Here is a 24,722-nt window from a genome sequence, read left to right as displayed (position 1 = left end):
TCTGGTATTTTTTACTTCCAAATTAAAAATTCTTCTCATTAGCAGCTGTTGCTACTGAAACTTTTAGCCAAATGTTTGTATGTTCTTCAACTATTATAAATGAGCAAAGAAAGCTTAAGCAGAAAGACACAGGAGCTTTTAGTTTCAGTCTGATTCCACAAGAAATGTGATTAATTTGTAACATAAAAGGTGTATGAAATAAAGTCCTATAGCTAATTTAAATTCAAAGAGAAATTTAAAGACTTCAATTATTGCAATGTGTCTTCAGTATTCAGAATAGAATCTTCTAAGTTCCCTGCATTCTAAAGTGACAGATAAAAATCAACATAACAAATATACCCACTACCCATCGTTTTCCTTGCTGCCATTTGAGGAGATAATAGTGAGAATATGAAGTACAATATGAGTAAAAATTGGGGTCTTCTGGGTAAAATGCTAAACTATAGAAATCTAAAAACACACTAAATGGTAATTCAGACAAATGTCTTTCTAGAATAAAATGTATGGATACTAAACTTGAAGAAACTACAGAGAAAAATCAAGCATGTTATAGACTACTTTAAGAAAGAATAGAGGGGCATCTGGGTGGCTCAGTCGGTTAAATCCCTGCCTTTGGCTCAGGTCTTGATCTCAGGGACCTAGGATAGGCTCCCTGCTCAGAGGGCAGTTCTCTCAAGCTATCTCTATCAAATAAGTGAAATTAAATGAATCATATCTTGTAAGCACCTTGCAAAAGTGCCCAATCATCAAGCTGGTTCACAGTAAATAAGAATTAAAGAATAAAAAAAAATCTCTAAACACAATCAGTACAAGAAGTGGAGTGCATAAGTCAAAGGCCAAATTTTGATTTTCTTTTTGACTGATGTACTATACTTAAGTTCACTGTATTTAACTATGAGCCAACTATGAAGATCTAAAAAGCAGTACACCACCATCCCTACTCTGGATTCAGGAACAAGGAGTGCCAATTAAACATCAGTTTAATTATTTAAACTCACAGTTTGTAAGCATCTTTCTACATATTTTCCATTGTACTTATCACTAGTTGCTTTTGTGTCCTTTAAAAATTGGGAACAGCTTTATGTTTCAATATAAATTGAAATGAGGTTTAAAATGGTGAATATACAGCAATAAAAATAATGGAAAAACTCAAGCACACATCTAAATTCAACAGCGGAAGAAATGGCTATCAATAATAACTGTGTCACCCTATGTTTAAAATAGTTATTCACTAGTTATCTCTACAAGAGTAACTTCAGGATGTATCAAAGTGAAAAGCCACACTGCTGTGGATAAATTTAAAAAATACCTAGAAGTCGTATGTGACATAACTCAAAAAGTAATGCAAGACTGTTTATTAATGGAAATTAATAAATTTAGTGTCTGTTTAGTAATGGAAAAAGTAATGCAAGACTGTTTATTAGGAATCACGATATACAGACACAGAACACACACACGAGGAAACCCTAATACAGGTCACAACCAGGTTAAATTAATAATCTACTTGACAGGGTCAAATTTGACAGGTCAAATAGGGTCCTATTTGACAGGGTCCAAGATTTAATGTGTATATATTGTGGTATGTGATCTTCAACAATGATGTATACAATATTATACAGTAAAACTGAACTTACAGGAAAAGAATACATTGTCCTCTTTATTTCTCTAACGATATATTCCCATTGCTCACTTCTCTGTTTATTCCCTGTTGTTTTCCTCTCCAGGCAATCACAAACTACTAGACAGAATATTTTTTCCTTTGACTGCTCTCTTAAACTCTGTATTTCCATTAGCTTCTTCCAAAATCCGCATCCTGCTGATCAATCTTGCTAATTCCCCCGCAATGAAGTGATGTATCAGTTACAAATTCTTTCATATTTTGTGTAAAATGCTAACTCTGCCTCCAACTATACAGGTAACCTAGGAATACTGTAGTAAGTAATCTCTGTTAAGCACTTACAATAGAACTAAGCTTAGAATACAGCCTACCAAACTTACCTAATACAGGACATCTAGAACCCATGACATAAAAATCCAAAGGGATATTTTACACTTTCTTTTCCTACATCAACTTTTACACTCATTTTTACACTTTATCTTTGTCTTTCACATAAGCAACCTTCCCTCCAAAAACAGTATGTCTCCCTGAAACCTGTCAAGATTCTGTAGTATCTAAAAGATGTATTGTTATGTTTTTATTGAAGATACCTAGATCTATCCACCTATTTTTCTTTTAATAAAGTAAGCTCTAATATTAAGCATGGGATTCCAACTCACGACCCCATGATCAACAAGTGCATACCCAATGACTGAGCCAACTAGGCACCCTTTTACTGGATATTATTTTTATTGAGGGATAGCTGACATAATTGTACTATGTTTTAATCTACATCTTTCAATCCATGCACTAGTATATTTACATACAACAATCTTTTACCCTCCTGCCTCTCTTATCTCTACCTAACTCCCTACTGGAAAAATACACAAAGAAAGGAATTTGTAGAGTGTTTATAAACCACTAGGGCTTATTACCCCAGGTCTTCCATTCAGTTAGTATTTGAATATTGATGAAATGAAAGCTATACATGTATGCATCTTTGGCTGACAGAAGTACATTTTCAGGGGTGGCTAAAAGACTCTGGTAAACACTTTCAATAAGAGTGCCAATTAAACATCAGAAAATTATATGTAGAATTCTGAAATTATAATGAATGATCAACCTTCAAAATTATTCCACAGTCTGGGGCACCTGGGTGGCTTAGCGGGCTAAGCCTCTGCCTTCAGATCAGATCATGATCTTAGGGTCCTGAGATTGAGCCCCGCATTGGGCTGTCTGCTCAGCAGGGAGCCTGCTTCCCACCCCCCACCCCCACACTTCTCTGCCTACATGTGCTCTCTCTCTCTCTGTCAAATAAATAACTAAATAAATAAAAATCTTAAAAAAAAATTCCAGTTTACGAAAGTATAGTATATAATATATAAGCACAACCATCCAAAACTTCCAGCACAAATGGAACACAGGTAAATAAGGAGATTCACTTAAGTTTAAAAAAAAAATGTGTATGGAAAATATGGATGAAAACGGTCTTCAGTAATTTAAGTGGAAGACAACCTAAATTTATATATTCAAATTCAATATTAAGACTCCTGCCACAACTCAGACTATGCAATTTAAACTGCCACCACTGGGGCACCTGGGTAAGCCTCTGCCTTCAGCTCAGGTCAGGGTCCCGGGGTTCTGGGATCAAGTCCCACATTGGGTTCTCTGCTCACAGGGGAGCCTGCTTCCCCCTCTCTGCCTACCTGTGATCTCTCTATCAAATAAATAAATAAAATCTTTTAAACAAACAAACAAACAAACTTCCACCACAGAAAATGGGAACATCTACTATCATGAAGTCTTGCTATCCCTCATTTGAAATACTGAGACAAACTGGAACGGGTCTAGAAAGTTATTGAGGGTAGTTTTTAAGTTAATGAAGAACAGTTAAGAACAACAAAGATGATGATCTTTTCACGATTCCTTTTTTCTTCTTATCCTACAAGCCAATCTGTGTGTAAGCCCTTCAGTTCTAGTTTCACAACTTTTTGTAGAGTGATCCCTCTCCACTTCTACTGCTACAAATCAGTCTATAATTTAATATCTGATCATTTATGTGAACTCACTACCACAACTATTCCCTTTGTAATTCTACCACAGTTCTACTGGCTTTTCTATCTGTAACTGTATCAAAGTTGTTCTGATGTAAGCCTTTCATATATTCTGCAGGCCTGATATATTCTACTCTACTCCCAGGTCTTCTCATGGTTATCTCCTTTTCATTATTCAGGTCCAGGTGAGAAATCACACCCTTAGAAGTCACTTAAGCAAAAGCAGCATTATCTACCCTATAAACAAAAAATAACTGTCCTCTTTTATTTTACTTACATTATTTAATGGTACTTTATTTACATGGTTCAAAATCTGCCTGTCTGGCTCCTTTAAAATTTAAACCACATCAACTCCCACGATTCTGTCTTACATACTATCTATCCTCACTGCCAGCAACAGTGTCTGGCATAAATTCTGCAGTTCTCAAACACAAGTGATTCATTTTAGATAAACCCTAAAAACAAAAAAATCTTAAGACACTGGGAAAAAATAGTTCATTTTGGACCAGCCAGTGGATATTTTCAAGAAACAGATTTGTAATGACCTTGATAGAGAAATTGAAAAATGACCACTTTGTGTAGATTTTTTTTTTTAAAGGTTTTATTTATTTATTTGACAGAGAGAGATCACAAGTAGACAGAGAGGCAGGCAGAGAGAGAGGAAAGCAGGCTCCCCGCCGAGCAGAGAGCCTGATGCGGGACTCGATCCCGGGACCCTGAGATCCTGACCTGAGCCGGAGGCAGCAACTTAACCCACTGAGCCACCCAGGTGCCCCTTGTGTAGATTTTTAATAGCAATTACTACATGAGTTTTGACTAAATGCTCTTTCAAATGTTTCTAAATTAAATTTCAAATATATACCAAAAAGTGAATGGCCCCTGAATATGCCAGTGAATAGGCATATTACCGTGATCTCAGCTTTGTGAATAGACTTACTAGAATAAAATTTTCAATAGAGAATTGAAATTGTTCATAATAAACCAGCACTGATTTTGTTTTATTTTATTTTTAAGATTTTATTTATTTATTTGACATACAGAGATCACAGGTAGGCAGAGAGGCAGGCAGAGAGGGAGGAAGGGAAGCAGGCTCACTGCCAAGCAGAGCGCCTGATGTGGGCCTCCATCCCAGGACCCTGGATCATGACCTGAGGCAAAGGCAGAGGCTTTAACCCACTGAGCCACCCAGGCTCCCTGTAAACCAGCACTCATTTTAAAGACACTGGCCTAACAGATTTGAAAGACATACTAAATCTTCCTCTCTTGTTTTATTTGTTTGTTTATATAAAAATAATCTTTTATATATGTTGTATATATAAATGCTATATATATAATTCATATGTGTGTATATGTATACACACAATATACATATATATGCCCTGAAAACAAATAAATAACAATGAAAAAAACAGCAGCGTAATTATTATAATCTATAATATTTCATATTTCTCTGAATAGAATGATTTTTTATTGGTGATAGTGATGCAGAGAAGGAAAGAAAAGCATATACACTACAATTTGGAGAAATACAGTGGCAGGGTCTAAAAATATGTTACTACAAATAAATGTGTAAAACAAATGGAATGGAAACCAGGTTAATAAATGAGAAATTATTATAATGTATGTACTCAAATTGGTAATCTATTAATTTTGTAAGCTAATTTATTAGCTTCTTAAGCTTTAGAAGCTAAAAAGGAGATGATTTAGATAGAAAAGCCAGAAAATTCAACCTTTTTTGTTAAATCACTATTATAAATGTTAATTTATTTATTGGACTTTTATTTCAAAATCACATGCTCACTCTCTCTTGTTACAGGCAGAATTTCAATATTAAAAGTAAAGTTGTCTTGGAAATCATTCTGGTGAGAGAGCAAGGGAAAGAACAGATTCTAACTTTAATGGTATAGAATCATGTATATATGCCTTTATTCCTCTCTGTATCATAATAATTATAGTCTGTAAATGAAGAAAATACTTTTTAACATGTGATTTCTCTTTTGTCAAGACTTCTAGACCATCTTATCACTTGATGTTAACTGACATAGTAATTTGGGGGGGGATATCATAGTTAACATTTCCACCACATTCCCCACACCCCACAAAAACAGGGACTATAGTGATTTGTAAACACTTACTTAATCATTTCAAAAAGCTTGGGATCTGAGACTTTGATATTTCGTGCCATATTCCAAGAAAGATGCACCATGGGTACTACTGACTTCACACTTTGCAATCTGTTCCATTCATACCGTTCCACTGCCAATTTATACTGACAGGCTAGGAGAAAACAAAGTTTTTTTAAGTTACACAGCTACCCCAACTAACAAAAGGTATGAAGATAATTATTACCACCTAACATCAATTCTAAAAAAGAATAATTTAACAGTTTAAAAATAGTTATCACGTAGGGGTACTTAGCTGGCTTAGTCAGAAGAGCATGCGACTCTTGATCTCAGGGTTGGGAGTTCAAGCACCCCTGAATTAAAAAGTTTTAAAAATATCTATCATGCAAACAGCATTTAATAGTACTATGAGGCTCATTTTACATCTTGTTTCATCCTTTCAAATCTTTACTGATTTGAATTCTCATTTTCTAAATAAGGAAATTAAGCCCTGAGGGGTTAAAATATTTGCCCTAAGTTAAAAATTAACAAAGGTACAGCTAATCAAGTCTTTCTGACTCCAAAAGCTCAGTTCTTTACCTTACATATATTAAACAAAGTTTAATAATTGACAAGGTTGACTATTCCTATAATATACCAGATTTTCCATAAAAGCCACACAAAACACTGTGATATATCCAAAGTATATACACCAAGTCTACAAAAGCATACATGTGTTAGCTGTCCAAATACTTGTTAGATATTCACTTATTAACTTGAATGCACTATCCATACAAGTAAGACTTTTCCGAGGAGACACGATTTTCCAAAATCCAGTGAACTATTTTCTAACAGAATACCACCAATTAGAAATAATCCTTTCGGGACACCTGGGTGGCTCAGTTAGTTGGGCCGCTGCCTTCAGCTCAGGTAATGATCCCAGCGTCCTGGGATCGGGTCCCACATCGGGCGCCCTGCTCAGCAGGGAGCCCGCTTCTCCCTCTTGCCTCTGCCTGCCACTCGGTCTGCCTGTGCTCACTCTCTCTGACAAATAAATAAATAAATAAAATCTTAAAAAAAAAAAATGCTTTCAAATGTAAAATCTATTAATGGATTATTAAAATACCTGTAAGTGGACCAACATTCCAAGCAATATTGTTGCACCAGCCAACAGCCTGAACCCAATGCACAGTGCCTGCATTTATCCAGACCAAATCTCCAGGTCTTTGAATAAATCTATATACAGGGACATTCGCTTCATACAGATCTTCAAGGTTGGGCCACCAAGAGCTCATCAGGAAATTCAAATTATTTCTGGGGGTGGGGGATAGGTGGGAAGGAATAAATAACAATGAATTAACTTTTTAAAAAAATGTCTCATAAAAGATGGGGCAACAATTTCCAAATGTTAAAAGATACTTTATGTATTTCATTAAAAGTTACTAGCACTGTAAAAAGAACTGCATGTTTCAAAAGTTGAGACTTGTAAATATTAAGGGGTAATCCTGAAAAAAATACTAATAGCACATGATTATGCAGAATAATTCAAAGATCTATCTATACTATATGCTTAAATTCTTTTCAGAAGTCCAAAAGTCAAAGATTCAAACTACACTTAAATAGACTAATTTTTAATTCTTTTTCTGATCTATCCTTTCTTTCTGAATTACCTCTTAATTTCAAGGAATCTCTAAAAAGAAAATTGAGAGTAGGGATTATAAGAACCCACTTAACTTCTGAGCCAGAAGCACTGTGCAGGTATAAAAACAAAAACTTTCCCCTCAATTCCCATCAATATAAAGTCCTTTTTCTTCACATGAATCACCACCAACAGCAGCAATGCAGAGACCAAACTGTCGAATTTTTATTATAAAATTGTGACTTATTATTCTTTTCTATCACAATTATGAAATATTTTAAGGTAACTACAATACCAATTCTTTTCTGTAAGAATTCAGTTATAGGTACTTCAATTATTTAATTTTCTCAAGAGAAAACTCAAATCATAGAATTATTCCTTTATGAAGGTTAAAGAAAAGCATTTGCCCTACTTCTGTTTTATTTGTTTTTTTCTTAACAAAAATGATAATGGCTGTCTTAGAATTGTGCACATGGAACCTGTCTCTCTTCCTTTTTCCTCCTAAAAAGAAAGGACTTTTCTAGAGGTAAGTATAGCAGATACTGTTAAATGAACTGCTGAAAATTGTGTTTTCTGTAAACTCTGCAATGTTGTCAGAAAAATATGAAGAGGACCTGGGGCAGTGGGTCAGGAAGAGGGAGGGAGAGAAAAGAAGAAAGTAAAAAGTTACAATCATGGTATAAACCTTATTTTACCCATACACTGATAACATTAAAGTGGAGAAGACATCATACAAAAAAGGGGGGAAAAGCCAACTAAGGCAAACAGATTATATGTTTTCCTCAAAAGTTTAAGAACAGTGGTTGATTTAAAGATTTTAAGTAGAGTCCTGAAATAAACACAAAAGTTTTAAATATTTGAAGCTACATTCTGGGGGCGCCTGAGTGGCTCAGCCGCTGAGCGTCAGTGTTTGGCTCAGATCATGATCCCGGGGTCCTAGGATCGAGCCCCATACTGGGCTCCCTGCTCTGCAGGAAGCCTGCTTCTCCGTCTCTAGCTCCCTCTGCTTGTGTTCCCTCTCTTGCTCTCTTTGTCAAATAAATAAAATCTTAAAAAAAAAAAAAAAAAAAAAGAAAAGAAAAGCAGCTATATTCTGTTCTTTGCAAAATAAACTTTATAGAAAACCTGAGATGGTGAGTATAATTCTTTTTTTTTTTTTAAAGATTTTATTTATTTATTTGACAGAGAGAGACCACAAGTAGGCAGAGAGGCAGGCAGAGAGAGAGAGGAGGAAGCAGGCTCCCTGCTGAGCAGAGAGCCCGATGCGGGACTCGATCCCAGGACCCTGAGATCATGACCTGAGCCGAAGGCAGCGGCCTAACCCACTGAGCCACCCAGGCGCCCGATAAGTATGATTCTTCAACTTAAGATGAATTACTGATTATTACTCCATATGTTTTCTATCTTTGACCTAAATATACCCATACTATTTTAAGGAAGTTAAACCCTGAAAATAGTTCCCACTCAGAATATTAAGAATATTTGTACTGTACATGGAACAGTTATGATACATCCCCTTATAATCTTAAAAAATAGTTATCAGGGCACTTGGGTTGCACAGTCAGTTAAACATTTAGCTCAGGTCATGATCTCAGGGTCGTGAGTTCAAACCGAAAATCAGGCTCCACCACGCTCAGTGTGGAGTCTGCTCAAGATTCTTTTCTCCCATTCCCTCTACACCTCCCCCAAGTCAATTATGTGAATGTGTGCGTGTCCATGCTCCCTCTAAAAAAAATAAGCAAGATCTTAAAAAAATAAACAGTTCTTAAACACACAAGAAACTTCCCATCAGACCCTTCCTATAACCTACTTAAGTTACCAGTTTTTTGGAATAAACATTCAGAGAAGAGAGTATTACACTATTTTCCTGATAAATTTTAAATATTTAGAAATCTGACCTTTTCTTAACATGAGAAAAATTATACATAAGAGAATAAAAAATGATCATACCTTGCCAGCAAGAAAACTAAATTGTTTAAATTACCATCAAACTTTTTACTAAATCAAATATACTGAGTAAAGGCCCTCCAAAATTGATATATAAAGTGCATACTGATTTTAAAGGTCACAGATGTTAATAATTATTAGAATTGCACCCAATTTTTTATATTTCATAAACATATCATTTACCAGTATAATAAATAACTCTTAAAATAGCAAGGAATTCACCTGCCTCTGAACATTATCATCTTAGGCTCACTGTTAGAGACATACATCCTTGAATTACTAGCAAGGCATAAGGATGGTTAATTTTTGAATTCTTACCATTTCTAATTTTATTTATAATTAAATCATATTTTTCTGTAAAGCACATCTGAAAAGAATGTGCATTCACACTCATCAATTTTTAAAGCTAACTTTAAAAAATTTCCTTAACTCCCTGTCTTTTGAATTCATAACTGGTTTCATAGCATTTTTCATTTAGTGTTATTCCACATACACAGAGAAAAAAAGATTTCAAATAATACCATTTAAAATAAAATTTCTGGATTAAAAAATAAAAATAAAAAAGTAAAATAAAATTCCTGGATAATTGGAAATTTAGTATCATACTTTGGCCTTTATAATAAATATCTTCTTAAAATTATTTGAAAACAAAATCTGTTCAGAAACCTACTTTTCACAAAAGTCATTCAGAACACCCCAATAATCTTCAGGAACAACAAACCATTCACAATCACCTGGACCAATATTTATGTTAACAGAACAGAAGTTGTTGTTTTCTTGGTGACCTGAAAAGAAAAAGGGAAAACAAAAGTTATTATTATAGTATAAATTCAATGGGAGAAAATGTGCCTTTAAATCACCGGGTTGTTTTAAGAGTGAAAAATATGCTTATAAATCAGAGGACAGCATAAGATAAGCAATTAATATTACTGTCATTATTTCTACTTCCTCCTCCATAAAATACTTTGAATTCTTAGAGTATCAAAGAATTAAAGAAGAGGGAGGGTTTTCAAAATGTAATTTGGTTGCCTAACAACCTGTTGCTCCTCTACAGCTCTTATAAATCCCAATTTGATGTTGACACATTAATTATAAATGCTTCTATCCACAAGTAGGTAGATATTATCCTGGCATAGAGTTTTAAATTTGAGATTTGAGGACATCATGATAGATTTACTTAAAAAACAAAAACATCTTTGTAATAAAGGATCTGAGAACAATCTGAATTTTTCAGACACATTTCAAGATCATGTCAGAATGTAAATTGTTATAGTAAGGTACCTTTTCTATGTATGTTGGATAGAAACAAAATCATTTATTTATAAATAAATAAAATCTTTAAAAAAAAAAAACTATAACTGAAACAAGTAATAAAAATGAAAACAGACGGGCGCCTGCATGGCTCAGTCGTCTGCCTTCAGCTCAGGTCATGATCTCAGGCTCCAGGGATTGAGCTCTGCCAATCAGGCTCCCTGCTCAGGGTAGAGCCTGTTTCTTTCTTTCCCTCTGACTGCCACTTTGCCTACTCGTGCTCTCTATCAAATAAATAAATCTTTAAAAATAATAAATAAATAAATAAACAAATAAAACAGCAGTAGAAGAGGTTTATACATAGGCTATATAGGCATCAGTACATATATAGAACCAGGTTATTGGGGCGCCTGGGTGGCTCAGTGGGTTAAAGCCTCTGCCTTCGGCTCAGGTCATGATCCCAGGGTCCTGGGATCGAGCCCCGCATCAGGCTCTCTGCTCAGTGGGGAGCCTGCTTCCCCCTCTCTCTCTGCCTGCCCCTCTGCCTACTTGTGATTTCTGTCTGTCAAAAAAATAAATAAAATCTTTAAAAAAAAAAAAAGAAAAAAAAAGAAAAATAACCAGGTTATTTGCTGCTCCTATATGTGTTTATGGATAGTTGTCAGAACTCATAGATTGTTAAATATTTGCATTATGATATGTAACATGACCTATGTTAATGCAAAGGAAAAAAAGATAATTTGTGCTGGGTGAAAATTTTAAGATTTTTAAGATTTTAAATCATGGGATGGCAAACTACTGCCCATGGCTGAAACATGTGTTCTTGTTTAGAACTTTCATGGAACACAAACACACACTGGTTTATGTTTTGTCTATTAGTGTTTTCATTCAACAAATTACAATCAAGCAGCTGTAACAAAAATATTACACATTAGCATTAGTTCTCACTCCTGGTTGGTAAAACATTGTATTAAGGCAGCTATAATTCATCCGCATTTCAGCTGATAAACTTATCACCATTTTCAATATTTTATCTGAAAAAAGACCAGTGCATATCCATCATGTTAAATCAAGATAAATGAACTTAATGCGGTAGTGCAAATAATTTTCTCCATTTCACAGTATAAGTATTGTATTTAATATACAAGTATATTCTTGCTGTGCAAAAAAGATTATTGTACACTGAAACTACAAAAGTGTTCATTACAATGTACCCATCTTACAGAAAAACAATGGACAAAAAAATTAGAAAAGTTAAATGCAGTATCTCATCATTAAACCTCTTTTCAAAAATTAAACAAATAGGAGGAGGAAAAGAAAAAAAAAAAGATTGAGACTGAAATCAAAGTCAGTGTCTGGTCAAGCAAAAAAAGTGATAACCAGGCCATGAATTAATAAAACTGTATTTCACTTCAGTGAATATCTGGAGAAAATGAAATGAAATGGTTCCAGACTATTAAGTCTTTTTTTTTTTGAGAACAGCTACTCAGTGAGGATGTTGAGAGCAATACAAATAGTTAATTGTAATAAGAAGGTAAATAATTTTAGGCAGTTTTTCTTGTTCCTTAACAGGTCAACAGATTTTGCTAATTTGTATTTGCTAATTCATATTTTAACTAATTGAGGAATTAAGACCAAATGTTAAGTGACTGAAGGGTTAGTCTTTATAGGACAAACTACAGTGAGAATATTTTCAAAGAAGTTGGAAAACGTTAAGTTAAATACTGCTAGAATGGAATCCATTAGAATGTATTACAACTGATGTTGGAGAAAATGTGTGAATTTGCATGGACATACTAGAGAAGTTTGTTAAAACATTAAGTGATTAATGCCTATGGCTATTCACAATATTATTGACTGGTAGATATTTGATTATGTACCATTCTTGGAGGCTTCACGAATATTAGCTCTCTTGAGTTTTTGTCAGAAACAGAAGCTGACCCATGATTTGGCAATAGTGAAATTATAATTTTTAGACCATCAGAGTTGAAACTCAACACTTCTGCTTGAGAGCAACTGTCAGTTATGGTTAGTGAATGAACACTGACAGATAATAAAAATTTTGTTACAGTTTTCAAAACAAAATTTTTTTTTAAGATTTTATTTATTTATTTATTTGACAGAGAGAGAGAGAGATCACAAGTAGACAGCAGGCAGAGAGAGAGAGTTGAGCAGAGAGCCCGCTGCGGGGCTTGATTCCAGGACCCTGAGATCATGACCTGAGCCGAAAGTAGAGGCTTAACTCACTAAGCCACCCAGGCGCCCCTTCAAAAAAATTCTTTACATAGTCCTAAAATTACAAAGCAAAACTTAAATTACATCAAGTCATTTGCAAAACAGTATTTCTGGAATCACGAGTACTAGCAAGCTGTTTTCTATACTTTCTGTTTTTAAAAACTGAAGAAGCCAGACATCTATTCCCTCCAATATCTGCAGCATATATTTTTCAAGCTCAAACTACAAATCTAATACCATGTTTCAAATCTCAATCAATGCAGAGTAGGAAACCTTTCCATATTGTAAAAGCCACTGCAAATGAGAACATTCCAAATGCAAACTGCAAAGGATTAATCTGCAAAACAATGAGACATAAAAATATCAAGTAAAAGAACTGATAAATGCTTTCCAACCAATTAATATGCTCAAAAAAAAGGGGTTATAGATTGACAGTAGTATTTGATAGTGCCTACTTGTGTGAAAAGACTTTTTAAAGATGAAATACATAGATCTCATTGTAGAACAGCTTTCATAGAGGCACTTCTATAGCTGACTCTCATAGGAATGCTAACCCCAAACCCCAATGAAGTGAAATTTATTCTTCCATGAGAAGGAAAAACTGTACTAAATTATTTTGTATTTTGACCTTCATCAATAAGAAGTAATATAAATATTTTTTCCATTATATGAGTATCTACAAAATATCCTCAATTTTACATTGTGGCTTATAGAACCTAAAACACTTAGAATCACCATGAAGAAGTTCGACTGGCTCCTTCATTAAAAAATTTCTAAATGGGGTGCCTGGGTGGCTCAGTGGGTTAAGCCGCTGCCTTCGGCTCAGGTCATGATCTCAGGGTCCTGGGATCGAGCCCCACATCGGGCTCTCTGCTCAGCGGGGAGCCTGCTCTCCTCTCTCTCTCTGCCTGCCTCTCTGCCTACTTGTGATCTCTGTCTGTCAAATAAATAAATAAAATCTTTAAAAAAAAAAAGAAAGAAAATTTCTAAATTACACTTTTATAAAATGAAACATAATAGGGGAGAACAGAAAATACTGGTGTACTGAATATTTAATATCTTCAAAGAAATTCTTTTTTAAACAGTAAGAATATTAGTTCATTATTATGACATAGCTCTAATTTTAACTGTGGCGAAAAAAATTCAGCAAACCACTGAGTTTGCAATCAATGGGATAAAGACAAAGCTTTTAAACTGCTTATCTCCTTTACTCCTTATGGATTTAGTGTCTCCTTCCCAGTTAAATGTTTTGGATTATTTTCATGTTTACACATTAAAAAAAAAAAGGCACATAGAGAAAACTACTCTCAGCTAATTTATAGAAATAATTACAAATATTTTTATGTATTAGAAAGCATTAAAAACCATTTGGCTTCTGTCTTTATTGATTACAAATGGGTAGAAACTGGATGAACGTGTGTTTCATATCTGATTAAACTCTTCAGTTATACAAGATATATTAGTTCACAAAAATAACCTGGTGTCCGACTCCCTGGAACTTTCATGTATAGCTGAACCGTATTCATGCCCAGGATAGTATGACCAAGGTGGCTTAGAAGGTTTCCTGCAGATACTACACGCACAAAAGCAGGAAGTTTAGTCAACTCATGTAGCTGCAATTTCCACCTGAAATAAAGTAACAGATCAAAAGTGTCACCTTGTTGCAAATACTTAGGAGAATTTACCAGGTCTCTGAAAGTAGTGTTCCAATCAGAAACACATTTAAATCTCTAATTATTACATTTTTAAGGTTAGTAGTAGTAGAATGTTAACTCTTCCAAGGAAAAAAATTCTGAAATAAATCAAGATCACTGAAAAAAATTAAATCCTAAAAATTTATAATTTTAGGAATAAAAGAGGAGTGCTTGGGTGGCTCAGTTGGTTAAACGTCCATATCTTGATTTTGGCTCAGGTCATGATCCTAGGCTCCCTCTTCCCTTGACCCTCCCCCGACTCTTGCTCTCTCCCTCTCTCTCTCTAATACATAAATAAAACCTTAAAAAAAGGGAAAAGAAAGAAAAGAAAAATGTTTCTTTTCTCATTTGTATATTTAATGTGTTGATATTCCTCAGTAACTAAAATCTACTGCAAAACCTAGCAAAAATCATTTCAGAATGGTAGTGTTTTTAACTAAGACTTCAATGGTAACAACAACAAAAAAACACCAAAACCCAAAAAACAAAAAAAAAAACCTGAAAGAATGACCAGAGTTGAAAAAAATATGAAATCATACAATTTTCAATCTTGTGATTCAAACTGCACATAACTTGAGGACTTACTTTTTGTCATCGGAGAGGTCAATGTTGGTTCCAAATTTTATGGTTTTAAAAGGTCCTTTCCTTCTCCTTCCAGAACTTAAAAAAAAAATTTTTTTTAAAGAATATTAAGTCCATGAATTTTGGACAGAAATACTGAACGAACATTAAAGGTACTTACGAATCTGAAGATATGGATTCAGTATCTGAATATTCTTTATGTTGGGTTCTTTTCTCATTTTCTTCCTATAAATTAGCAGAAATACTCAGTACATATTTCAGGCTACAATTTCCATTACATAATTAGTAAAACAGTTTTACCTACATGAGCATTAAAGACTCATTTCAAAACTAAGTTTCTAATAGGCACATTTCACATAGAGTATCTTCACTGATGCCATTAAATAAAAAAATCAAGCCAAATGGCATGGTACAAACTTCCTCCATCATTCATAAAATTAATATTATAACAGTGAGGTATTATGTAAATAAGAAAAACATGTACCAATTCTAATTTTATTGTGGACCATCAGACATTCTGAAAATGGTAGATGAATTTCATTTTAAGTGATTACAAGAGAACTTTAAAGAAAACTGAAAAATAAAAATAATATAAAAGGGTCACTTGGGTGACTCAGTCAGTTAATGTCAGACTCTTGATTTCCACTCAGATCATGATCTCAATGTTGTAAGATCAAGCCAGGCCTCAGACTCCATGCTGGCTAAAGAGCCTATTTGTCCCTGTACATTCTCCTCTGCTTCTTCCCTAACTCTCAGATATATTCTCTCTCTCTTTCAAATAAAAAATATAAATAAAATAAAATAAATAAAATAAAGTAAAAATATTAAAAATGAGGCTTTTCTTTAGGAGAAAAAAAATCTGGAAGTACATCCATAACTCCAAGAACACTCTATTTCTTATCTCAAAAACAAAAGGCAAAATTTGTCTCCCTTATGAATACTATTCTGGAATGAAACATGTAGGTTTTTATACTTGCCACAAATTCATAAAGGTAATGAAAAAAAATAAAAGCAACATAGGAGGCTATTAAAAGTTATTTTACAAATGTCAAATAGGAAGACAAAAGTACACATTCTAAACCGGAAGAGTGTTTGCCCAGGAATACAAATACAGCTATAGATGTTTACAGAAAGAACAATTAAGATTTACCATTTTAAGTTATGATTTTGTTTAGTCATCTTGAGACTGCTTGTGTGCATTAATACTAACAAAATGAAGGGCATATAAACAAGTTCTGTATAGTCTAATTTTTTGAGACTATATATATATCATCACATATTATATTACCTATAACAAATAATAGAGCACACAGCACTAGAGAGGAATTTAAAAGCCAAATAAAAATGTTACTCTCTTGACAAAGGTGTCAATATAATTAAATATGGAAAATATGCTAAAACAATTGGAAATCACACTGAAAAGAATGAAATTAGATTCCTTCCTTTTACCATAATTCAGAATAAATCAAAGATATAAATGAAAGATGTACCACTATGAAAATTTTTTTCTTAATTTTTAAAAAGATATTATTGGGGTGCCTGGGTGGCTCAGTGGGTTAAGCCGCTGCCTTCGGCTCAGGTCATGATCTCAGGGTCCTGGGATCGAGTCCCGCATCGGGCTCTCTGCTCAGCAGGAAGCCTGCTTCCTCCTCTCTCTCTGCCTGCCTCTCTGCCTACTTGTGATCTCTCTCTGTCAAATAAATAAATAAAATCTTAAAAAAAAAAAGATATTATTTATTTGACAGAGAGAGACATAAGAAGAGAGGGATCACAAACAGGGGGAAGTAAGAGAGGGAGAAGCAGGCTTCCTGCTGAGCAGTTAGTCTGATGCAGGGCTCGATCCCAGAATCCTGAATCATGACCTGAGGCAAAAGCAGACGCTTATCCAACTGAGCCACCCAAGCACCCCACCATTATAAAATTCTTAAAATAAAATACACAAGAGTAAAATGCACAACCATAGATTAGACAGTCATTTCTTACCTATGATATCAAAGATAAAGCAATCACAGTAAAGTAATAATTCATCAAAAATAAAGTTTTGTGCTCCAAAGAACACCATCAAAAAGTGAAAAAGATAACTAATGAAAAAGGAAAGTATCTGCAAATTAAATACTTGACCAAGGACTTGTTTGGACCTATTAGAAGAGCAGGAGCAGAAACAGCCACAGTGAACTAAGAATTTATTAAAAAGGTAAGCAAATCTAAAAATCAATTATTTTCAGATGAGTAAAAGACATGAGGACACAGGGGCAAAATATTGCATCCAAACCTGGAGACAGGTAGTAAAAAATCGTAACAGGAAAAGACAACTCCACTGGAAACAATGCTGTGGCAGGAAAAACTAAACATAATTCACAATCTGCCAAAGACTCAATGTAAGCATTATCTATTATCTAAGAGTTAAAAACTCCAGAGCAGGGGCATCTGGGTGGCTCAACTGACTGGGTGTCTGCCTTTGGTTCAGGTCATGATCCCAGAGTCCCTGCTCAGCAGAGTCTGCTTCTCCCTCTCCCTTTGCTCTTCACCCCCCTCCACAGCTCCCACTTACGTTCTCTCTCTCAAATGCTCTCAAATAAACAAGTCTTAAAAACAAAACAAAACACATACTCCAGGGCAACACATAGGGGTGGGAAGCTGGGGTTGGGGATTGGCATACTTGCCACAGGTAAACACTGGGAAGACACCAGAGTGAAGAGGGTAGGAAGGGTAGAGATATGGCAGCAAGCATTAACAAACTCACAGGACTGTCCATGAGAGGGATGGATGCCTTGGGCTAAAAGAGGGGGAGAATCTAGACCCACACATGAAAGGTGTAGCTCCATGACATTCGGATTTGAAAACCAGATTTAACACCTACAATTTCCTAAGTCTGTGGGCTGGGCTCTGGAAGAGCTGGGACAGTGATAGAAAATTGAGCACCCACCCAAAAGACATAAAATAAACAGATTCATAGAGACATAGCACAGTAGTGGCAGTGCAAAAAGTGAAAGATTTTGTTTACTAATCTCAGAGGTGTGCTGAAGGGGCAAAGCACTTCTCCAGAACAAAAGAATTGGGTGGAAACCATTTTTCTCTTGCCCTCCAACCAGGATACTTGGAAACTTTCCAAAACCAGTACAGTGTCAACACTCTAATTAGTTTGCTGAAAGTGTGACCTGCCCTGGTTATCTCATGGACATGTCCCCTCGAACCCCAATAGCCTCAGTCAGGAGGCTCCAGGTTCCCTCCCACAGCAAAAGGCACACACCTTGCTATTACTGTGAGCACCACCCCTGAATTATTCTGTGGACTTGGCCTCTGCAGAAGTATATCCTGAGTGGCAAGCTTGCCAGTATGCAAGTAGCCTCATCTGGGGGCAACACCATCCTAAAAGGAATTCTGCCCAAAGGGACAAGGAGAAGATTACCAACCACACATATCAATCTGACTACCCTTAGAATAAACTCAGGGCAGACATCGGTTCTGGCCACAGGCCTGCCTACTGTGTGCTAATGTAACTGGCAAATGCCTGGTCTGATTCAAATCAAGCCTAAGGAGGCCCCAAACTGGTCCACTAACAATCAACACAGAGACCAGGAATGCCTTCGTGGCTTAGTCAGTTAAGAATCCAACTTTTCGGACTGGGTTCAGGTCATGATCTCACGGGGAGATCAAGCTCTGCATAAGCCTCCAATGCTCAGTGGGGAGTCAGCTTCAGATTCTCTCTCTCCCCTTCATTTTCCCCTCTGCCCCTCCCTTTCCTTTGCCTGTGTGCTGTAGCTATCATAAATAAATAAATAAATAAATAAATAATCAATCTTAAAAACAGAAACAAAAAAACAAAAAACAACTCTCTTCTCTTGACTTAAAAAACAAACAAAACAACTGCAAGAACCAAACTTACAAAAGACACAAAGAGCCATTGCAGATGACTGGCCTGATGGCAAACACAGCTCAGCCATAATAGTAGAGCGCATATAACACAAATACAGGAGATACCCTGGAACAAGGTACATAATCGCACTGCACGATACCACAGGCCTTCTTCATAAAGGCACTACTATCAAGAACAGGAAATGTAGCTGACTTTCGTAACACACAGAAACACACCCAGGGAGTTAGACAACATGAAGAGATACTGAAATATGTCCCAAATGAGAGAACATGACAAAATCACAGCAAGAGACCTAAAACAAACAAAACCACCACCACCAACAAAAACCCAGAAATAAGCAATATGTTTATTTCTGGAGGATCTCAATGAGACCCTCAACAAAGACCAAATATTAAAGGGAAGCAATCAATGATGAAAAACTCAGTAACTGAAATTAAAAATACACCAAATAAAGAGTAGATTAGAGGAAGTAGAAGGCAGCTCAGCAACCCAGAAGACAAAAGAGTAATCAGAAGCTATCAAGATGAACAGAAAAAAGAGAAAAAGCATAATACAAAATGAGAATAGGTTACGGAAAATCAGTGACACCATCAAGCATAAAAACATTTGCATTAAGGGATCTCAAAAAGAAAAAGGAAAAGGGGACAAGTAATTTATTTGAAGAAGTATCACTTAAAAACTCCCCTAATCTGGGAGACAGAAATCCAGATCAAGGAGGCACAGAAAACTCTTGATAAAATCAACCCAAGGATGTCCACACCAAGACACATAGTAATAAAAATGGCAAAAAGTAGTAATAAAAAGAGAACTGTAGAAGCAAAAAGAGAAAAGAAAGCAGTTACATTCAAGGGAAACCCAAAAAGCTATTAGCTGATTTTTCACCAGAAACTCTGCAGGGCCAGAAAGAATTGGTATGATATATTCAAATTGGTATGATATATATATGAAAACCCTTTGGCTAAGAATACTCTATTCAGCAAGGCTGTCATTCAGAATAGGAAAGATAAGTTTCCCAGAAAAACAAAAGCTAAAGGAATTCATAAGCACTAAAGTAGATTACAAGAAGTATTAAAGGGGATTCCTTGAGTGGAAAAAAAAGACTGTGCAGGAGTAAGAAAACAAGGAAGCAAAGAGCAGTCAAATTAGATATATCTGTAAAAATCAGAAAGAGATACACAAAATAAAAGGATATAAAATAGGACACTACACTCTTAAAACAGAGGACTGAGACCATAAGAAATTAAGTGCTTTTAGAATGGGTTCAAACTTAAGTGACCATAAACAAAGAAAAAACGAGACAAACAAAAAAAGTCTCAACTCTAGAGAACAAAACCAGAAGGATGCTTTGGGGTGGGAGGTGCAAATATATGAAGGGAATAGTAAGTACACTTACGATGAGCACTAAGTCATGTACGAATAGCTGAGCTATAATATCACCATATTGTACACATGAAACTAATATAACACTGTTTATTACACTGAAATTTAAAAAACTACTGGTCTTTATCAACTTTCAAGTATGTAATACAGTATTGTTAATTATAGTCACCATATTATATAATATGTCCTATGGAAAAGGAAGTCCTATGGACTTCCTTATCACTCAAATTTTGTATCTTTTGACTATATTCATCCATTCTGTATAACCCTCAACCAATCCTGGTCTAGAAGTTTGTTTTTTCCCAGATTCCATGTAAGTGGTATGATAGTATTTATTTTTTCACCTTATTTCACTAGCACGATGCCTTAAAGGTTCACTCTAGGTTTTGCCAATGGTAATTTTTCCGTGTTGTTTTAAATGGCTGAAAAATATTCTCTCTCTTCCCTCCATGCCCCCTACTTCCGCACACAATCTTTATTCCTTTGTGATAGACATTAAGACTGTTTCCTTATCTTGATTATTGTAAAAATGCTATAATAACAGGAAAGAGATACCTTTTCCAGAGAGTGATTTCATTCCCTTCAAATATATACCAGAAACAGGACTACTGGATCATATGCTAGCTCTATTTTTAAATTTTTGAGGAATCCCAACAGGGTTCCATAGTGGCTAAACCAGTTTGCATTTCCACTAACAGTGCACAAGGGTTCACTTTCCCCATATTCTTATAAAAATTTATCCGTTCTCTTTTTAATAGTAGTTTTCTTTTGGCTATTAAGTGAGGTGGTATCTCAGTATGGTTTTTGCTGTTAATGTCTTTCACCATTTCTGATGTGAGCCTCTTTGATGTCTTCTTTAGAAAAATGTCTACTGGGATATTCTGTTCATTTTAAATTAGATGTTTCTTTTTCTCAACAGAAGAGCTTCTCTCTCTCTATAATAGCCCCATATCAAATGTAAGGTTTGTAAATATCTGCTCCCATTCAGTAGGCTGCCTTTCAATTTGATAATGGCTCCTTTAGGTGTTCACATGTTTTTAGTGTGATGCAGTCTCACTTGTTTAGTTTTGCTTTTATTAACTGGGCGAAAAATCCATTGCCAAGACTGATGTCAAGGAGTGCAACCCTGTTTACTTTCAGTAGTTCTATGGTTTTGGATATTACATTTAACTCTTTTTCTAAAAATTTAAAAATTTTTTATTTATTAAATAAATAAAATAAAATAAAATAAATAAAAAATAAATTTATTTATTATTCATTTATTCATTCATTTCTTTTTTCTTTTAACTCTTTAATCCATTTTGAGTTGATTTTTACGTTTGATAAAAGACAAATGTAATATTTTATTTTCAATTAACCTAACAAGTAACCTTTTGTTCCTAGTTGTAACAATGTGTTTCATTTTATATGCGCGTATGTATGTGTTTATCTACATATTTGCTTATGTGTAAGTGAAACGAATAAAATGTAATCATAAAATACATGTACCAACCCTGTAACAGTATAGTGTGATTGGACAGTGTATCTGTATTATTTCCAAGTGTAATGTGCAATTTCTAGGACAACCCGTAAAAAAAAATCTTAAAAAGAATTGGAGGTATTATTAGAATAAAGAGATAAAAAAAGAATAATACACTTTGTCCAAGTTCCAAAAAAAAAAAGGTAGATGCAGAGTGGGAGAAAAAATGGTAAGTACAATTAATAAAAAGAAATAAAATGGAAGACATAATCTAACTATATCAAGAATCACCTTAAATGTAAATGGTCTAAACATACCAATTAAAACACTGAGACTGCCATGAGTGAGTAGACAAGACCGAAATACATGTGCTCTCTAGAAATACACATTATACCTTCAAAAATAAATAGATGGAGAAAACTACAGCCATGCTAACACCAAGCAAAAGAAAGTAAAGATCATTACTATTAAAATTTCAGACAGACTGCACTTTAGAACAAAAGAAATGTCCGAGACAAAGTGGGCCATTATGCAGCAATAAGGTGATGAATTCTTCTGGGAAAGAAAATTATATTTACATGATCCTAACAATAAAGCATCAAAATACATGAGGCAAAAACTAATAGAACAGCAAGAAGAAGAAGAATCCACTACTATAGCTGGGAGACTTCAGCAATCCTCTATTAGGATATAGGCAGATTCAACAGGCACAAGATTAGTACTTTCATAATGGAATTCAACATATCCAACTGAATATAATGGATAACTACAGACTAGTACATCAATAGCAGAACATAATTTCTTCTCAAGTTCATAGGGCACATATTCATTAACACATTTAAAATACCAGATGATACAACACGTAAACACAGACCATAATGGAACTAAACCACAGATCACTGACACAAAGATGGGCAAATGCACAGAGATTAAAGAACATTTCTAAACACATGGTTGAAGGAGGACTCTCAAAAGATTATTCTGAACTAAATTCCATTGAAAACACAACTTGTGAAAACTGAAATGCAGTAAAATCAACGCATTAAAAAAAAAAGAAGAAAGAAAGAAAGAAAGAAAAAAGCTCTGCTCATTTAAGTTTCCTCTATGGGAAACTAAAAAAATAAGAGTAAATTAAATTTAATGTAAGTATATGTGCTGCCGAAGCAAGCACTTAAATTTAATGTAAGTTGGCAAAAAGAAACATTCAGAATTGAAACAGAAGTCAATAAACTGAAAAAAGAAAATCAACAAATAAAAAAAAAGAGACCAAAAAATGGCTCTTTGTACAGATTAGTAAAATCACTATAACCATGTTAATTGGGCAGTAGGAGGGGAAGACTTCACTCATGGGAGAAAAAAAAAATACTGGACATCACTATAAATACCATGGTCATTAAAGAATAATTTGACAATCTGGGTAAGACTAAAAAATACAATCTACCAAATATGAGAAGAAAGAGAACCTAAATGAGCCTGTAACTATTAAAGAAATTCCATCAATAATAAATAACTTTCTGTAATAGAAAACACCACAAGGGCCAGGTGAAACTTACTGGCTGAGTTCTTCAGTGCACTTAACAAGACCAAGATGATGATTACCTTAACAGCAACACTGAACATTTTAAGACATTACCAAAAATGTTACAAAAAGACAATACAAAAAAAAGGGAATATGTCTTATAAACACAGGTGCAAAAATCCTCTACAAAATATCAGCAACTAGAATCTAACTATGTATATAAAAAGAATTATATACCATGGCCAACCGGTATTTATTCCAGGTATGTGGGTTGATTCAACATTAGGAAACCACTCATTGTAATCCATCACATTAAAACACTGAAAAAGCAAAACCATATGATTGTACAATCATACAGAAAAAGAAAAGTAAACACAAGCATGGTAAAATTACTCCCATGAACCCGGAATACAAAGCGACTTCCTCCTCTGGTAAGAATATCTACAAAAAGACTACACCTCCATTATATGATGGGTGAGGAACACAAAGCATTCCCCAAGACCAGGAACAAAGCAAGGTTGGTTCCACCAAATTACAGTGCAATTTTTCTTCTTTCACCTTTGGTAGATTAGTAAATAGACTGTGGTACGTGCCCAGAAAAAGAAATGTTATTTGAGATAAACAAAAATGAGTTCTCAAGATACGAGAAGACACAGAGGAAATTTAAATGCATATTATGACAAAAAAGAATCCAATGTGAAAAGGCTACTTAAAATATATTCAAACTATCTGACAATCTGGAAAAGGCAAAATTATAGACATAAAAATATCAATGGTACCCTGGAAGGAAATTATAATTAGGTAAAGGACATACAATTTCTAGGCAATGGAATTCTCTAGATGATACTACACTGGCTGGGAGTTCCTGGGTGTCTCCACTGGTTGACTGACACTTGATTTTGGCTCAGGTCATAATCTCAGGGTTGTGAAATTGAACCATGCATAGGGCTCATGCCCAGCAGGGAGTCTCCTTGAGATTTTTCTCCCTCTCCTCTCCCCAGGCACAATATCTCCTCGTCCCACACACAATGTCTCTCATAAATACATGAATTTTAAGTGAAAAGAAGATATAAAATGGTGGAAACGATGTGCAAATTACATATCTGATACAGGATTAACAACAATAATACAGAGAAAACTCCTGCAACAGAACAAAGTAAAACAATTTAAATTTTAAAATGGGCAATGAAACTGAAGAGGTATTTCTCCAAAGAAGGTACACAAATGGCTAATCAGCAAAAGAAAAGATTCTCAACATCACTAATTGTAAGGGTAATGCGTATCAAAACCATAAGATATCATTTCAGGTTCATTTCAGGTTCTGTGTTGAACCTGGGAAAGAGGTTCAATACAGAATTACCATATGATACAGCCATTCTACTTCTA

At 34.7% G+C, this 24,722-nt stretch overlaps 1 protein-coding gene across 13 annotated transcripts in view; it reads right to left on the bottom strand.

Moving 5' to 3' along the window:
* The window catches only part of LOC116583896 (lysine-specific demethylase 6A-like), a 167,194-nt gene that overhangs the window by 13,421 nt on the left and 129,051 nt on the right, over positions 1 to 24,722 (bottom strand). For 10 of the 13 annotated variants that reach the window (XM_032331883.1, XM_032331887.1, XM_032331884.1 and 7 more), the window contains 6 exons: positions 15,262 to 15,326; positions 15,105 to 15,179; positions 14,303 to 14,451; positions 10,010 to 10,124; positions 6,880 to 7,067; positions 5,787 to 5,928 (listed from right to left, as the gene is read on the bottom strand). In XM_032331883.1, coding sequence (XP_032187774.1) covers positions 5,787 to 5,928; positions 6,880 to 7,067; positions 10,010 to 10,124; positions 14,303 to 14,451; positions 15,105 to 15,179; positions 15,262 to 15,326 — 734 coding nt within the window. Of the gene's footprint in view, positions 1 to 5,786; positions 5,929 to 6,759; positions 6,800 to 6,879; positions 7,068 to 10,009; positions 10,125 to 14,302; positions 14,452 to 15,104; positions 15,180 to 15,261; positions 15,327 to 24,722 lie in introns of those variants that run through there. The other 3 variants (XM_032331891.1, XM_032331893.1, XM_032331888.1) reach the window with 3 other exon arrangements.

The sequence above is a fragment of the Mustela erminea genome, chromosome Y (assembly GCF_009829155.1).
Source record: "Mustela erminea isolate mMusErm1 chromosome Y, mMusErm1.Pri, whole genome shotgun sequence".
NCBI lineage: Eukaryota > Metazoa > Chordata > Mammalia > Carnivora > Mustelidae > Mustela > Mustela erminea.
The sequence above is the reverse complement of the archived record's forward strand: the minus strand, read 5'-3'. Positions and strand labels throughout refer to the sequence as shown.